Here is an 18,202-nt window from a genome sequence, read left to right on the forward strand (position 1 = left end):
CAGGCAAGCAAAATGTATTTTGGCATTTCCTAGTGTTTCAGAACCTCCGTTTTCAGTGCGGATTATTATTCATACTGAAGTAGTACTTGGTGGCTGGAGTCACAAGTCAGCACGCTGTATAGACAGACCTTATATAAAACTCCAGCCCAGAAGAGGTCTTCAGTGCTGGGAAGGGCTAAGAGCTCGAGTCTCACCAGACAGAGCACCCGTGACCTCGGGGCCTCTGTCCCAACATGTGCCAGGAGCCCATGGCACTGCCACTGGGGATGAGTCCTGCCCGCAGATGTCTGCCTACACCTGGGGGCAAGGATGCTTTGGGACGAGGCTGTATCCACACTGCCACGGAGGGTGGCTCCAAGGGTAAGGCTGAAGTCAGATTAGCTATAAATGTGCTGGAGGACCTCAAAGCTGGCTCTGCTGCTCTTCACAGCGGAAACCTTCAAGGCTTTCATCCTCCAGACAGGACAAACCTCAGTCCATCCTCCTCATGGATGCTTTGCCCAGCCCGAGAGGACAGAGGGCAGGGGAAACCCCCAGCACCCGTCGCTTGGGATGCTCACAGAGATTATAAAATCCCTGACCTGGAAAGGTTGAAATCTAGGCAGGATTTATATCCCATAGTAAAACCACAGGCCTGCCTCTCTCCTGGCGATAAAAATAAATCACCCTTAAAAATAGAATGACATTAATAAAAATAAATCTAAAAATACATGCAGTGCATCACGGAGTTACGATCTGCTCCCAGCCTGGCATGGAAACTTCTCACCAGCCAAAGGCTGGTCAACAGTGATGAACGGTAAGTGGTGCCTGGGGCTATGTCCTGGGGTAGGGTGTCAAATAGGTACTGCCAAAGGCCTCATTTTCAGTGTGTGGTTGCTCAGCACTTGTGAAGTTTGGTCCTCTTAAGGGGGTCCTAGATTTAGGCTCTGAAAATCAGCAGCCTCACTGGCCAGTCTTGCTCTACCCCTGTGGATCCAACTGGCATAGACAGGAGAAAGCTTTTGCTTTATCCATGTGCAAACTCCCAGGCTGGAGAGAGAGGGACGAAGCCGATCGACAGATTTGAGGTGAGGAACCTGAAGGTTCAGGTCAAGGCTGCTCTGCCCTCACCTCCCACCGTGGGTGGAGCAGGGAGGATGGGAACCAGGGACAGGAGCTTCAGAGCAGCTGGTGAGGTTAGGATCCAGCATGGTGCCGGAGCGGAGCACCTCCCGGGCTAAAGAGCATCGCTTCCTTCCCTGCAAACATGATCCGACACATCCTGCTCAAGCGTGGGGCATCCAGCGCGAGCGGCAAGCTGCTCCGGAGAGCTGGGGACGCAGCGGGAGCGGCAGCTGGGCCAGCTCGGGAAAACAGACGCTCCTTGCAGCAGAGGCCATGCAAGTGAAACAAGGATTACATCAGCCCTGCTCGGTACCAAGGATGGCATGGGGCTGGCGAGCAGAGCCACGGGGCTCTTCCAACGGGCAAGTCACAGTCTGGCTCCTTATGGTCTCCCCGCAGTTTCTGCTGGACGCAGGTTTGGTTTTTTTGATCTCCTCCTCCGAACCAGGGGACAGCTGAATGATTTGTCGTTTTGCTGTTTTGCCGATGCCTGAAACAACTGCTCTGTGACATCTGGATGAGAAGAGCCTCCTCCTGCACCATCTCCATCTGCCGGGGTGGCTGCCGCCACCCCCCAGCCCTCCTTGGGACTGTAGGTGATGCCCAGGGCTCGTCTACACAGCAAATCCATCCAGCGTAATTATTCTGCCACAGCGATGCCTGCCAGTGCCTCCGTGCAGACAAGCCTTGAGGAACACGAGTACTAAAAAAGAACATTTTCTTGACCAGGAAAATGGATTTTTGAGACCAAGTTCAGTATTTGCATCTCAGCTGAGCAGGGGGAATGAGAACAGGGCCACCCTCGCCAGCCCATGGTGTGTTCACGACCCAGGAGGGCTTCCTCCTCTCAAGATGCCGCATATTAAAGGCACAGTCCATAGCGGTAGGAGGCTTAGAAGAAGCCTTCTCCTCCATGAGCCATTCCTCCTCGGAGCCCCTGACAACATCAGAAACCAACATCCCTACTCGCAGCCACGAGATTCATGCACAAACACAGGCAGCAGAGAAACCATTTTCCCATTTTCCCTCCCTTAGGGAGAAGGGAAGCGGCTCATGTGGAGAGCCGGCGCTAACCTGGGAACAGCACTCCTCTGCGAGGAGACGGGGGTTGCATGCTCTTCAGATGCAGAGCACGCCAGGAGCAACAGGGCCACTTGTCTCCATGCCACCAAGAAGGCATCCCACCCGAGGCAAGGCCCTGGGAGCAGGAGCAACGCTCACCGCGCCGGAGGGCACGGCACACCCTGTTACGAAAAACCAGCACAGTCCCTGAGCCGCCTTCCCATGCAAGGTCCTGTCACCCACACCAGCGAGAAGATGCCATCTCCTGAGGGCCAGCCGATGGCTGGGGCCATGTACTTACCTCCCACCCACGCAGATCCCCTGCCTTCATTCACTAGTGGCATGTTTGCCACTTTGTCTTTCCAGCTCACTGCAGACTCCCATTCGTCACCCAGGAGCACGCAGGCCAGAAGGAAAGCTGACGCTTCTCCTTTGCCCGGCCCCACAGCCCCGAGTCCCAGCAGGACCGGCTGCTGCTTCACAGGGGCAGTCCCTGCGTGCAGGCAGAACACGCTCAGCAGAAAGGTCATTTACAGATGAGGAAAGATGGCAAACTTCCCAACTCCACGAGGAAGGGTTGGAGGAGAGTTCCAACCTAGGTGACCACCAGGCAGGACTGATAGGTCCACCATTTCGAATCCCCATCCTTATGCCCACCTTCTTCATACTTTGCTGATGCGGGGCACCACTGCGTGACCCTGGTGGTACCTCTTGCTCCTCAGTGCCTAACACCAGGCTAACGCAGAGGTGAGCCAAGTGGGCACCGAAGTACCCCGAGACAAACCTTCTTCCCTCGCATCTCCAAGCTTTGCGAGGGCTTCACTCTTCCCCGGCCTCCCTTACCTGTCTCTTGGTCACACAGTTGTTCACAGGCATCAGTGGTCCTCTGTCCACAGAGGTCTCTCACCCAGGGGGACGTGGCATTGATCTGATAGTACAGGGACAGCTTGGCTGGATTAAGCCAGTCGGAGATGTCCAAGTAGCTCCCCTCGCTCACAACGAAGCTGCTGCCTGGAGGGTGGGGAAAAAGCGCATTAAGGGAGTATAAATATTTAAAAAACAAAGAAACAAAAATCAAACATGCATTTTGGCCCAATACCAGCATGCTCTACTGTTCAGGAGCTGCTGTGATGTCAAGATCAGCAAAATAATACTGAGTTCACCAACACCTGGACCCAAAGAATTTCATTTGACCATTCCTCTCCATAGGAAGTGCCCCAGGAAATGGTCTGCCAGCTGGGACACTCCTCTGCCCAGAGACTCCCCCACCCTACTCAGCATCACGAGACACCGATTTGATTCCCAGATCTCTGCAGAAATATGGACCGATGTAATTACTCCGACCCGTCAGATCAGAGCATCGCTTCCCCAGCTCACGCAGGTGGTGTCCACGAGACGCCTGGGTGCCAGGCTCAGGCAGCGGCAGCACGGGCTGTTCCCACTTCAGTTCTTTAGTTGAAGGTGAATGAATTGGCCCAACACACAACTTCACGTACGAGTGGTCTCGTATCAGGGATGCTCCCTCACCCTCTCCCTCCTGAGAGTTAGAAGTGAATCCCTGCCAACAATCTTTTCTTACAAAATCTTACGTTTCTTTATTTTGTGAAATGTATTTTTCCCCACTGGCATCTGGGAATATGCATCATCTAATTAGCCAAATAGATTTTCAGTTCAGCCCAATCATTTCCTTATCTAACATCTGAGGCCCAGCGTGGCTTGGGGGATTTTCCAGACACAGAGGTCCTCATTAACTCTGATCTTCAATTACATTGATTATAAGACTGCCTCCATAATAGTGCTGCACAGATCAGAGTGGAGCCAAAAAACCTCTGCCATTAAGTGGTGTTTTGCAAAAGTTACCAGGGTAAAAGCCTCTAAAAACAAGGGAGAAGAAACCTTCAAAGAGGAGCGGGCAAGGGGAACCGCCAGGTAGCCCAGGAACCCGCAGCCATCCTTCCACTAGGACTTGCAAACATGAGCAAAATTTGCAACCACTATCTAAAGATTCAAATACTTCTTAGCGATCACCCAAGGATGGCAAGTGGGTAGATCCAGGGTGCATTTTCACGAAACTTTAGGGCTTGTATCCCTTCGTAAAGGACTGGGACACCGTTTTACTATGCACTGTGTAAGGTCTTAGCCCAATGAAAGCCAAGTGATTAAAAAAGCAGAACAAAAAACCATAGCAGCAACCCCCCGCCACGAACCTGCCCGAAGAGAATCAGTGACGCTTTGGCCAGAAGGAGCCCTTCTAAACCTCATCCCATGCCCCATCATCCACGCAAAGAATAAAAAAAAAATCAAAGTTTGAAGTCAAGCATCCCATTTTCAGGCGTCCTGAGATCTCGGCACCATACAAAGCTGGGCCCTAATTTCACATGAATTCAAATCACTTCTACTGTTTATACACCATAAACATATTCACAGACGCATCTCTACACTCAAAGCCAACGGAGGCTGCCAAGCTACTGACTGTTCAAGCAAATGAAAATTAGACATCCAGGACCCAGCTGCCCCGGAGATGCAGCAAGGCAGGAGCCCCGCCAAGGCTGCAGGACACGTCTCAATCAGACACACGGCAGCAGTAAATTGCCGGGTAAACTCCACAGCACCAGTGGAAAGCATCGAAACGCTGAGCACAAAGTACCTTAGAGCCACGTAATTTTATTGCTAATTATCGTTCTTTTCCATGAATATTTAAAGATAGCTTTAAATACCAACGATAACTATTGCTGATTTATTTGACCAAACAGAAATGCATCACGGACCCGTTGGGAGTGTTTACTATTTATGTGTACATGTCTATGTAGTAACCTGTCAGTCTTGCTTTCTTCCTTATTTTTGTAGTTCCCCTATAAAGAGCGAGGCTTAGGAGGCACGGAAGCACATTTTGAGGCTCAGCTACAGACAACTCCCTCTGCACCCAAAGACTGAAGAGCAAAACCACCAGCTCTCGATTAAATCCCCACTTAATGAACCCCACTTCTACTTAATGAACCCCACTAGCCAGCCTGCAAGTAACGGAAGCAAATCAGACATAAAATAGTCATATAATTAGTAGTCATAAAGACGAAGGTGACTCGAGCTGGCAGAGCATCCCAGCCCAGGAGCTGCTACACGGAGGGGACCCCGTGGTCGGGGTGGGCGATGGAGGGGTGACTTCTGGAGCTCCCCACCAGCCCCACACGCTGAGCTCCTCTGGCCTTGCTGCCAAATTTTCATCTTCTTTGGACAACCCTGCCTGTTTGCTGCTGGAAGAATAAAACCCCAATTCTCTATTTATGGAAGTACCTCACCAAAATGTGACACCCAGCCAGGAACTTCTCTTTCAGCAGAAGTCTGGTGTCCATGTAAAACCACAACTTGGGAAGCTTGAAATAATTTGCAAATTGATCAAGTTTGCCATATCCTGTACAAAGAAAGATCTTCCCAAATATAATGCAACTGTAACTTAAATAAAAAGGTCCTGGTATTTTCAAGATTAATTACTTATTTTGATTTTAGTAAGTCTGACTGAGAAATCATCTTCAATATCAAAAGTTAAAAAAAAAAAAAAAAGTAGAAGTAAAAATATTTGAATCCAAAATCCCTGAATCCAAGTTCAGCCTAAGCTGGAGGCTCTTCTACTTCAATATAAGAAAAAAAAAAACAACCTAGGGAAATGAACGGTTTTAGTTAATTGTAAACACTTTCCTTCCCTCCCAGGAGGAAGGAGGGGACAACTCCAGCAAGGAAACTTGTCACATCTTTGAAGCAGACTGTGTTGCAGCTCAGCTGGGTAAGATTTTTAGAGTTCACAGACACTGTCATCACCTTCACTCCCATTGAAAATACAAACACACAAACATCCCAACCTTGATCCCTTTATGCTTGCCTGAGAAAAAAACAACAGTGAAAGGCATTTTACAAATATTTTGAAAGCTAAAATTCTGAAGATTTCAAAGCCTTTTCACAGAATTTTTCTTTTTATTTTCAAAGAAGCCACACATAGAAAACAGTTTTCAGAAGTCACCAGCGTGCACTTATCAAAACCATCTTGAAAAGCTCAGAAAGGGCAGCTTGAGTATCAAATCCTTTTAGAAACTACTGAGGACAAACACTTTCTAAGCAAGAGCCATTTCAAACATGTTTAGCTTGCCAGGAACATCAGCCAGGTTTCTTTTCACCAACACGCAGTCTCTCAACAGAGGGAAATCCAGGAGGAGGGAAGGGGGGTGACAGGGAAGCCGAGGGGCTCACACCGCCGGGGCAGCGGGGAATAGACCCCACCTCGAACCATCCTCTGAAAACCTGCCTCGAGGACCTCAGACCCCACCGAATCACCCTACACCCACACCCAGCCTACAGTTTGATGCACATCTACAGTTGCTGCCTGTGGACCCCAGGAGCAGATCCCAGCAGAGATGGTCTCCAAAGACACCCAGAGCGACTGTCCACCCTGCTGTCCTCTACCGCTCACCCATCCCCTCTCAGGTGTCTTCCTGGACAAAAGTTTCGAGCTTCCCACTCAAAAGCTCATTGAACCCCCCCCTTTTGAGACATTTAGGCCTCAGGGTAAAGCAACCATCAACGAAACAAGGGAATGCAACAGCTAAACAGCAGTTCTCCACTCACCACCACCATCTCCCAGGAACCCCCGTTGTAGGCCATTTCCCTTGAGCGCCGTTGGCTATACAAGCCAGTCTATGCAGAACAGCAACATCGCAATGCCATGGAGAACATCAGCACAAGGCTAGACAACCACTTCCCGGCTCCATGAGGTCCACCAGCACTTCGGCGGATTGATTTGTTTGGGTTTTTGCATGTGTGTCTTTCCCCTCCTCCCCTTCCTTCTCCAACGCTGATCAAAGCCAGATCAGTTAAGGCAGTATCAAAAGTTCATGTCTCTCATGCTGGGGTCTCCTTCAAAGTTCAGTGGAACTGCTTAAGCCTTGACAAAAGAGGCTTGAAGTTTTGACATTTCAAAAATAATTTTCCAGAACACAACAGGATAAAGCAGCTCAGAAGAGATATCTAACAAGGGAAAAGAACAAAGCACCCAAAAGGCAGCCAAAAGGGTTTTGGCTTTCCCTTTCTCTCGCTCTCTCTCTTGTTTCCAAGGGAAGAGATCAAAAAATAATTTTTTGAAGAATTCCTATTTCTTCCTCTCTCCACTCTTTTTGTCTTCTTTGGTCCATTCGCTGTATCTTGGCCAACGAAACTCCCTTTTATCTAAAATTAGTACTTTGCATTGAAAAGCCATGGGAGGTCATACTACAGGTTGCTATTAATGTATCCATCCCTATACTATCATACAACTACAATCCTGTTACAGAATTATTTTTTTAAATGCTAGAGGAAGGATTAGCCCTCTTGCTTCAATCTATAGGTACAAAGAATAACCCTATTTGATTTCTTTAGAGACCTTTTTTTTCCCCCCTGTTAAACTTGAAAGAACGTTTTCCAAAGAGACAACTCCTTCCCTATCACTCTCTCCATTGATCAGCTCTCGCTCTCCTGTCCTGGTCCCAGGGAATGAAAACTTCTGCTTCTTAAATTTCTTTCAGAAAATCCAGAAGAGCCAACCAAACTATGTGTTTCCTGGAAATCCAACCACTGACCTACGCAAGCAAACAGGGCTTGGTGCAGAATCACACCCACAGACTAACGCGGTGCTCAGCTTTATCACCCTCTCCCACTCAGTGCAAAACTTGGTAATTTTGGAATAACTTCAGTTCTTCAAAGTCGAACTCTTAATTCTTTATTCTAAACTGAAACCAGTATCACACCAGGTTAAAATTCAAGCTATCCACTTCATCTTGTTTCCCAGATGTTTCTTCTCTTGAACAAGATGAAATGCCTATCAGAAAGTTATGATAGCAAGCTTTTAAAACCACACAAGCCTACAGACACACCTTTCAGTTACTCTTCCATCAGCCAAAGTGCGTATGTTTTCTATCACACACAGTGCTCTACTCAAGGATGTGTTTTCAGCATAGGAACACGGCCGTGGGCTGCTCCTGCCAGCGCTCCCCAACCGCTGATGATCAAACCCAGAGACCCCCATCCCTTAAAAACACTGTCAATCCTGCCAGAGCTTTTTCGCTCTGGCAAAGCAGAAGCAAATTAGTGATACAAATCTGTATGTAATTACAGCTCAGACTAGAAGCATCTTTCCTGTGGGAGGAGCAGGGTTACATTTTAATTGTTAAATTGCACTTTCTTGATAATTCTGACAGACTCTCTCTTTGGGTTTTCTTGGCAGTCAGTCTTGATTTTGCCAGGGATGAACTTCTGACAAGCAACGCAAGGATTTAACTTTATTCAGCCGGTGATGACTTGGCCACCTTTTCCCAAGGGACATGGCATCTTCCCACCCCTGCCTCATGGTCAAGCTCACGCAGCAACGAGATCTCCCATGGCATTGTTAGACTATGTAATTGCGCGGGCGTTAGTAGCAGCTCATCTCCGTCCTCAGTAAGCATCTGGACCAGCAATGGCTGAGATGGAAATTAGATTCCTAAAGAAAAGCTTCTCCTTAATGCTCCCTATCTCCCAACTCCCACGCTGCAGCCTGGGGCTCTTTCTCAGTGATGTGCTCTAGATATGGGACAAGGGTTTGGGGAAATCCAGCCTAAATCTAATCACTCCACGAAGTATATGATGGACGAGTTATGATAAGCTCTAAAAAATGTACACTGTGTGTGAATAGAGATTTTTCAGGCAGCACCAAGACCAAACGTCCTCCCCGGATGGCAGAAAACAGAACCAAGAGGCAGCACGTGCAAAGTTAATGTGCCATGGGACTAAGGCAAGCTACCACCCACTCACCGAGAGACTGCACTTCAGCAACGCTACTTGTTGGGAGAACGATAAAGTGAAGTAGCACGTTCCTCGCCATGCAGCCTCCAAAGATCCTCGCTGCATTGCTGCGTCGTAGCTGCTGCATGGATCCCATGAATTCTTGTTCAAAAGCCTAAGCCAGCTTCCCAGGACTGACCCACCACCACGCTGCAAGCAGGCAGGGCCTCTCCTGCAGATGCAGAAGTCAGTGTTTGCATCTCTCCACCTAGGAAGGGAGCAGGTTAGCTGGCCAAAGACATTGTGCCTTACTGTAGTCTTCCCTCACCATCCCTCCCAAAGTAGAGGGTAAATGGCGTTGGCAGAAGCTCAGCAGGCACTGGATGCCACCTCCCTAGTGGTGGGCACATCCTGCCTCCCTCAGGGTGCAACAACTCCCAGTTCTGAACCGGCTCCTGCTGACACCATCCAAATATTAACACCAATCTCCGCAGCTTTGCTCCGATGAATCCTGTAAAGGAGAAGGGAAGAGGCATTTGCCTTCCCTTGCAAACGGGGCTGCCCCGGCAGCCGGGCGCGCTTGCGGCAGGCACGCGGCCGCGGGAGCCGGGCCGGCACGGGGGAGAGCCGAGCGCAGGATCACAAGCCTGTCGAAGGCACAGTAAAAATGTGATGTACTTCAGCCTCCAGAATCGTATTAGTTCTTCATGCAAAGAGTGTTCATGTCGTAAAACCGTCTCAGAATCCCTTTGATCCATGCTGATACAGTTTATAAATTGATGTTAATATTTAGAGTTCATGTCTGGTAACGCTGCAGCCACTTGCTCACATTTTCTTGCCAGCCAAACAGGCGCGGGAGCAGGAGTGAGCTGTAATGCAGACACGGAGGTGACCCGGTGATTAAGAGCTGATGGAATCGAATGCAATCTGTAAAGCTGCCCCCAGACATGGCCACCTCGCCAGAAACACGCGGGGTCCGGGTTAGCCAGACCCGGCACCGAGTCTGCAATGGGAAAGCATTGCTTCTGCTGAAGCCCTCACCCAGGTCTCTGTAGGGCAAAACAGGGACCTCCGCAGCAGAACGACTCCCGGGAGAAAACAGCACAAGAAAATACCTGATTTCAAGCCAGCGAATTCCCTCCACCAATTTCAGATGGGGCTGGTGGGGCTGGGACCAGCTGGAGAACACGGGGGACCCTTATGGCCGCGTCTCTCTGGAAGCTCAGAGAGATAAAGGTATCAGATCCCTTTCTCCATCCTTCTGGTATAAACCTGGGGTGCTTCACGTGTAGATCAAAGAGCGTCTCCAGCTTTTCCTTGCTGTAAAAGGGAACGGGGAGGCGGCCGGTCCCCCACCTCCCGCTGCTCATTTCTCTGCGACCGCATGCGTAGCACGTGCCGAGCACACGCGCAAGCGAGCGCCTGAGGACACAAACTAATGCCTGGTCACCTCTGAGGGCTGCAGAAGATTGAGCAGGAGATGTCAAAAGCAAACAATTTAAAGCAACACATTTAATTAAAACCAAAATGAGAAGTTGTTGCAAGTCCAACAATTGCAATCTGCAGAGCTCCGGCAATCTTCGGGGAAAATTAACACAAGCTGCTAATAGCGGCATCCAATTCCACCGGCGCCTTGGAGGAAACTGCGGCGGGGGAAGGTAGGAAATAATCTTCAGATGAAACAATTACCGATCAGCTGCGTGACAATCACAGAACGTCACGGTTCAGACGGGCAGATGCACAAAGCTTAAAGGAAAAAAAAAAAGAAGGCACAAAGAGCTTCCTCCAACCCTGCCATCTTGGCAGACACTCAAACCCAAAGCATGGCAATTCCACCTCCTGGGTCCGCCTTCCGCGCCCCGGTGCTTGCAGGGTAGCGTTCGTCGGGGGGCTCCTGACCTCCACAAACGCCCCAGCCCGCAGCTGAGCGAGGTTTCAGGGGGATTACCACCTCTCCTCCGGCTCGCGTCTCGGGAGAGGAGGGAAGGGGGTTGTGAATGCTCCGAGATGAAGTGACAGAAACCTGCTTTATGCCCTTTACTTTATCTCCACTTACAAAACGAGGCCCTACAAGCCCCTTGCTAAACGTAGCTCTTGCTTCCTTCTGTACGCACCAGAGGATCTCCCCTACCTCTCCCACTAAAGGATCCAGATACAAACACCCACCCACGCCATATCTAACCTCTTTGCAGGCTGTAAAAATGGGAAGCTTTAATTGCAACCATATTTCAAACTGTTGTGCAGCAAGGACATACTCCAGGCTGAGTCCTCCAGGGTATCTTTCTCCAGTCCTGCCTTCCCTGCGAGCTGCACCCGTTGCTGTGGCTCTACTTTTTGAATTACAAGAAAGAAAAAAAAATAACCCAACTACGGAATGTATGGAGCTGAGTGGCTCACATTCTCATAAGGGGTTTTATTGCTCAGATAGAGGGGCTCTCTTTCCTTTCTTCCCCCATTGACACTGCTAAAGGGTCCTTTAAATAATGCTTTGCATTTCCACATCCTCATAAAAGCCACCACAAGTCTTTCTATAAATCCGAGCTGTCTCCGAAATCAGAACGATGCCTCCTGCTCAGCGCGGGCAGAGGCTGCCCCAAAACACGACGCCCTGGAGCAGCAGAAGGGAGGAGAGGATGCTCCAACCATCCATCGCATCCCTAAGAGGAGATTTAGAGGCACCGAGCCGTTGCCCAGTGGCAGGAGGTCCCCAGCCTGCCCCAGCCCAGCAAAGAGGCGGATTCGGCCGCCCGTGAGCTGAAGGCAGAGCAGCTGGACACACCGGGCAGTCATTGCTCAGAGGGGAGAGGAGCCGGGGGGGAGCCCATCAATAGAGGATATTGATATATAAGAATAAAGGAAGAGAACGAACAGTGAGAGAGAAGTAAGGGCCATAGAGACAGGCTGGTTATTAATACTGCTGCTTGGAACATGTTCTCCCAGGCTTTGCTGCCGGTTGGCTTCTGGTCCCAGTCCTTCCCCTCCCCTTTCCCATCCTGCGACTCCAGCTGGCTCGAGAGCCTCTTTCTCTGCGCCGTTGTTCACTGCAGAGGGGGAGAGCAGCTTTCCTCCAAGGCTGGAGACATTTGGTGGGGCTTTCCCCCCCCCCTTTTCCCAGCTTGGCTTTGGCTCTGGCGGCTGGAGCTGGCTGGCGCCTAAAGTTTCCCTCAAAGATGAGTTTTCATCTGCTAGGAGAGGGATTTCTTTCAGTCTCTGTCTTTGTCTCTTCTTGCAGAGGTGTTGGTAGCTGCTCCACTTTAAGATTTTCCTTGGCTACTGGCATCTACTGAAATACTACATTTCAAAAAGGAATGAAAGGGCACCCTTCTCCCGCACCGGAACATCTCCCCTGAAGGCACCATCCCTGCCTTACCGTCACACAAAATACAGAAGAGAAGAGCTTCAGGAACCAGACCAAGTGCACGGCAACATTTATGAGCCATGGTGGGCAACATCAGGTGCCACGTGAGGGGTTGGTTTAAGACTGATCAAAGCTCCCAGCCTGGGCCAGGCCAGAGACATCAGCTCCACCGTCGCTTCGCTTATGGGGATGCCCACATGTCAACCCCCTTTTGTACCCAGGCGAAAAGCAGGTTTAAGCCCAGCCAGGAGATCGCCAGGGAGGGGCAAGTCCCCTATTGTCCATCAGCTTACGACTCCGGGTGCCAAGCCTCTGCAAACACCGCCAGCCACATTTTCCTGGGTAACATTAAAATTTCCCAACCCGGCTCATTTCTGTGATGTCTTTAAATGTTTTATGCTATTTTGCTGCCAGTTGGGTGCTGCCATGAGATTTGCCGTTATTCAAAAAGGAGGGACAACTTTAAGAGCTTTTCTCTTCCCAGGCAAGGGACTCTGCCATCGCATAAAATGATGAGATTTCAGTAAAAGTGATAGCCACTGCAAAATGTCTTGGCTGCTTCTATCTGAAGAATTTGACTGTTTCTCATAAAAAATATTTAAAAAGTTTTTGCAGTTTGTAATTATATTTTACAGTTTCATTACAAAGCTCATTTTAATTCTTCTCCAAAACGTTTTTTACCAGTCCTCTTGCCACTTTCTCTTTAGAAAAGTCATTAAGTCAGGTCTGGAGATCATCCCATTTTCCCCAGTTTCAAGGATATTAATCTGTTTTATTGGTATTTCATTGTCATTTCCATTCGAGTGTTCTCTGTATTTGCATAATTTGCATTGCCACCCCCTTTCCGGTGACAAGCACAGGCTCAGCTTTTCACTTTAATTCTACAGAGTCACATTGCATTTTGTTATATTTTCTTTCTGGAGGACACGCTGCCTTCCCTGGGCATAACCGCAGGCCGGGAGCAGGATGCCAAGGTCCTGTCTCCATCACTGCCTTCCTGGCTGACCTTCAGCAAGTACCAAAACCAGCTGTGAACTCCCAGTCCAGTGATGAACTGGCCCGCACTCATCTCAAAGGCACAGGACTTAACACCAGCACAACCTCATTTCCCAAGTGCAAGAAGAGTTTCTGTTCTCCAGCTACGCAAAATAATGATCTGTGAAGACTTCAGAATATTTACGTGCAGCCTGGACAATCCTTAAAGCCTTTTAGAAACAGGTCAAGGTGTAGACAAGTCCCTTGTTTCAAATTATGTGTTTTTCACATCTCTACCGATGTTCAGTTCCTCCAATCTGAGACCACAAAGTAGATGCTCTCCTCTGTTCTTTAAGGACCAAGCTTTGCCCGTTGGGATATCCCATGTACCTGGAGATTAGGTTGCGATTTCCAGAGTCAGCGGCTAAGAAGTGTCCTCACGGATGAGAGCGGAGGCAGCCTCGCACGCCGGCACGGGGTCATCAGCCTGCTGCACACAACACCCATCCCATAAGCATCGTTAGGGGTAGACGTAGAAGTGGGGTTAACGAGGCAGCGAGGGCCAGCGGTGGGGCTGGGGAGGGCATGTGCCCTCTCGGTGTTGCGGTGCAGGTAACGTCCTACGAACGTGTATCAGGGCCAAGAAGAAACCGCGCTTGGCAGGGCTGAGTCCCACTTCAAACACGCTGGTAAGTCCCTCCCTGCCACGGGGTGATGGTTTCAGCCCCTCTCCATCACCCCCTGCTCCGCCAGGCCACCGCACCTCTTTAACCACCTACCTCTCCCCAAAATATTAATTCCCCCAAAGAGCTGCCCTCCATCCCGTCCCCCCAAAGTGGTGGGACATTGCAGCAGCCAGCGATGCACCGGCTCCGTGCAGCACGTTTCTGGCAGAGAAAAGGTGACCCCTCCACACACCCCAAGCAGTGAGACAAGCGTAGGAACCGACTGAATAATGGGTCCCGTCTGCTGGAAGAAAATGAAATTTGCCCTCGTGTTACCAAAAACTTGCACTCGACACTCACTGCACATTATAAAGAAAAGGTCAGTGAAACACAGCAAACGCAAGGAGCCCGGTTGCAGAAAGCAATAAACAGTGACAGCAGCCCTCGTCTAAGTTTTCAAAGCATCTTTGCCTTTGCTCAAATCCGAGCAATTTCACTCCGCGCTGCTGCAAGGGGCTGGGGAGAGCAGCTTTGCTGCTGCGGGACAGGAGGACGTCTGTCTGTGCAGGCTCCCAGGGCGTGTCAACGAGTTTGGAGAAAAACAGGAATATCCATCAGACATAATTAGCAATAATAATTATAATTAAAAAAAGATGCGATTGAGATTTTGGCCTCGGGCTTGCAGACACGCCTTGCTCCTCTGGGAAGCGGGATCCCTGCAGCCGAACGCAGCTGGGGCAATTCCCAAAGAGAGTGACCCCCAGTCCCAAACACACCCGGCGGGGCAGCGGGGTCCGAGTCCCCAGAGGGTCTTACCGTCCGCGATGAAGTGCTCGGGTACGTGGAGCGTCACCTTGACGGTCAGTGGGCAGGAGAGCTGGGAGCCGCACACCACAGCCAGGACGCAGGAGCTGACCGCGATCAGGGTCAGCGCAGTCTTGTTGACGGGGCTCTTCATCGAACCTGGGAGGAAGACAGAGGAGTGGATGGCCAAAAGGCAAAGCTGTACCAGCGTCTGGCTTGGCCTCCCCCCTTCCCTGCGCGGATGCAAAGACAGCTCAGTAGCACTGGAAGAGTTCTTGAGGCCTGCAAACCCCATCACACCCTGGCTGGTTGGGTTTTTAACATTCGTGTTGTCTCCCTCACTGAGTTACGTCTGTCTTGGGGACTACATTTTCCTAGAGGAGGGAGAAAACCTGCTCAGAACCCTGTATAGACCCACTCCCTGGGATCCCCCATCTCCGGAGCCATTCACCACCCCTGCCAGGCTCCCCCCGCGAAGCCACCATCACTTCTCGTCAGCCTTGGTTTATTTGGCAACTCTTGTCAAGTCAAAAAAAAATAACGAAGCCAAATCCGAAAGCTGCCTGGACCGTGGCATTATTTGCTTTCCCTTAAGGCCAGGAGAAATCTACACCTGTAGATATTATATTGCACTGATGAGTGTTAATTATTTACACAAATACATACAAATATTCAGTCATCACAGGGGAGCTACGACAAACAACAAAGCAACCTACAGAACCAGCTGCTTTTCACAAGCAGGAGACACTACAAGAGACGTTTTATTTTGTTACGGCATCTCCCACAAAGCAGCTCAATATTTTCTGACACAGGAAAGCCAGCCACCAAAGCAGGCACCCAGCCCACCCGGCCCCCGCCGGGCACCCACACGGCCTGTGGGTCACTCTCAGACTGCCACCCCACATCTCGAAGGCCACATGCCTGACACCAGGGCTACGGGACGCCTGCACCGAGGAATCATCCTGGCAGGCTGGGGGGATCCCATCGCCCCGTGGCTCCGCTCAGACCTGCACGCGTGGCCAGGCTTGGTTGGTGGCTGCTATTTTATTAGGATTTTTTTTTTAAGCCGATGGCATTAGGTGAAAGCCAACAAGCCAACAAGGAGCTCGAGCATCAGCAGGTCTACAGAGGATGGCAGCAGGTACAAACCCACCAGGAAACCACCTTGGAGTGGCACGGCTTTAAGATGAGTCAGAGTCAACTACATTTGGGTGGGACAGAGCAATCCCCAAACAGAGCAATTCCCAAAGGGAAGGAAGGGGGTGAAGCTGGGCAATACAGAGGCATTGGGAGAGACCTGGCTGCCCCAGGAGATTCGGATGCTCTTGTTGGGCGCAGGCCAGGAGCGCCCACGCGTCCAGATGAGACACTCTCCATTGGTGGAGATGACCAGGAGAAACTGTCCCCTGGCCACCGCTACCCCATCAACAGGTCTCCATCGCCCAAGAAGGGAGCAGCCCTGGACTCCGCATCCTTAGGGCACCACAGGTCCCCTCCCTGCCCAGCCCCTCTGGAGCTGGGGGCTGCCCCACGGCTGCTCCGACGGCACTGCATCCCCACAGCCACCCAGTCCCATGCCTCGCACCAGCGCTCTGCCTTGCTCGAAGCTAACGACAGACACCTCACAGAGCAGCCGGGTCCCTTCTCTGGTGCTTGGGACATCGGTTAAAAACCTCTTGGGGAGCACAGCAATGCCCCAGAGAGGGCCCAGCCCGGCAATCAACCCCAGCCGCACCCCCGTCAAGTACCGAGATGACCGAGCTCCTGGCAGACCTGTCCACATCCCTGCTCAGGATTCAGACGAAGACATTTATTTTTGGAAACCAACGCAGCCTCTCCCCCCCGGCTCCCCAGCCCTCACCATCTCATCAGCCAGGCGAGATTCAAAAAGCATCAGTTTGAAAATTGAACAGGGAATACAACCAGCAAGTTAGCACTTGCACACCCTGTAATTTGACCGAAGCCGCTGTTAGAGATGCTGGTGCCAGGGCAGGGATCTCACGCTCGGCACGACCTGCGTTTGCCAGGCATGGCAGCGTGCGCTCCCAAAGCGTCCCCTGCCGCAGGACGGAGCCTGCACAGTGGATGCTCCAACTGGCATTTGCAGGTCGAGAGAATCTGCTCATCTGCTGGAAAACACCCCCATCGCTGTGACCGACAGGAGTATGCAAATCGATTATTTATGAAGCATCTTTTATTTTCCTTATGCATGCATCATCTAAACAGCCTTCCCACCCCTATTTCACAGCTTTATCGCCAAACTGCTGCGCCCTTCACCTTGCAATCCTCTTTTTTTCTTCCCAATCTTTATTCCTATCATCTGCTGATGAAGTTAGCACCTCTCTAGGAGGCAAACTCATCCTCTTGCTGGGCATACTGTGCCTGCCACAAACCCTGTGTTTAGCTGGAGTTACTACACTAATGCAAAAAAAAAAAAGAAAAAAGAAAAAAAGAAGGAAAAAAGCCTCCATCAGGATAATTGGACACAGCCAAGTATACAATAGACCAGACAACACTGGATTTTACCATTACAAATCACCTTTCAATCCAGGGTCTTAAAGTGCTTTGCAAACATTAAATCACAAATCCCTTCTGAGTTAGACGAGTATTATCCCCTTTTCACAAAGAGCCTGAATCACACGTACTATGGCAGCTTTCACCATCCTGCAGCCGGAGTGGAGCTGGAGGAATTAGGCTCCAGGAGCTCCCATCTCCATCGGTTCACGTAGCTTCTTCTTTCCCCGTGACTAAGAGGAGAGGGGCACAGGAGTTTGAAACAGCAAAAAGCCCATGACAGCTCAATGAGTTTGACCTGGACTGTCCAAGGAAAGCGACAATGTGCTACAAGTCTCCTGTAACTACCTTCCCACTCCCCTGCCTCCTGCTCCCCGCTTATTTCCATCACTGCCCTAATTATGGACCTCTAGAACTGCTTGACATTGGCTTTGACCAACTGAACCAAAACGACAGGTCTTCTGCCTGAGCAGAAATTGGATTTCTAGCTCAGCTCTTCATCGCTCACGGCCAGTTTGCCAGTTTGATGGGAGGCTGTTGGCAAAGCAGATCCTTCCCTCGTTCTTTAAAGAGAGGCACATGGCTCCCATTCTCCGTCCCATCACCTGCTCTGCAGACCACTGATGCTCCAGCAGCGGCACTCCTGTGTTGCATTTAAACACCCATCTGGAGGTAAACAGCTTCATGCCATGCCTCTAAAACCACAAGCAAATGTATTCTTAGCAAGCCACTGCTAACCAAACCTGCCTCAATGGATTCACCAGGGCTTCGCACTCCCGTTCTAGACAAAACAACCAATTCCTTCCTTGGCCCAGAGGGTGATCAAACTGGTTTCCGTAACTCAGGCAGTGCCATATAAACCACAACACCTCGAGACACTGGAGACAGGAGCTCTGCCTGGGTGAAGCCTGTCCTCCTCTCCTTGTCATCTCCGGACTTC

At 50.4% G+C, this 18,202-nt stretch overlaps 1 protein-coding gene across 5 annotated transcripts in view; it reads right to left on the reverse strand.

Moving 5' to 3' along the window:
• The window catches only part of ASTN2 (astrotactin 2), a 358,363-nt gene that overhangs the window by 210,361 nt on the left and 129,800 nt on the right, over positions 1–18,202 (reverse strand). For all 5 annotated transcript variants that reach the window (XM_082009184.1, XM_082009183.1, XM_082009180.1 and 2 more), the window contains 2 exons: positions 14,761–14,907; positions 3,010–3,177 (listed from right to left, as the gene is read on the reverse strand). In XM_082009184.1, the coding sequence (XP_081865310.1) occupies positions 3,010–3,177; positions 14,761–14,907 (315 nt within the window). The remainder of the gene's footprint in view (positions 1–3,009; positions 3,178–14,760; positions 14,908–18,202) is intronic.

This window comes from Phaethon aethereus (genome assembly GCF_964289735.1).
Source record: "Phaethon aethereus genome assembly, chromosome: 20".
Classification (NCBI taxonomy): domain Eukaryota; kingdom Metazoa; phylum Chordata; class Aves; order Phaethontiformes; family Phaethontidae; genus Phaethon; species Phaethon aethereus.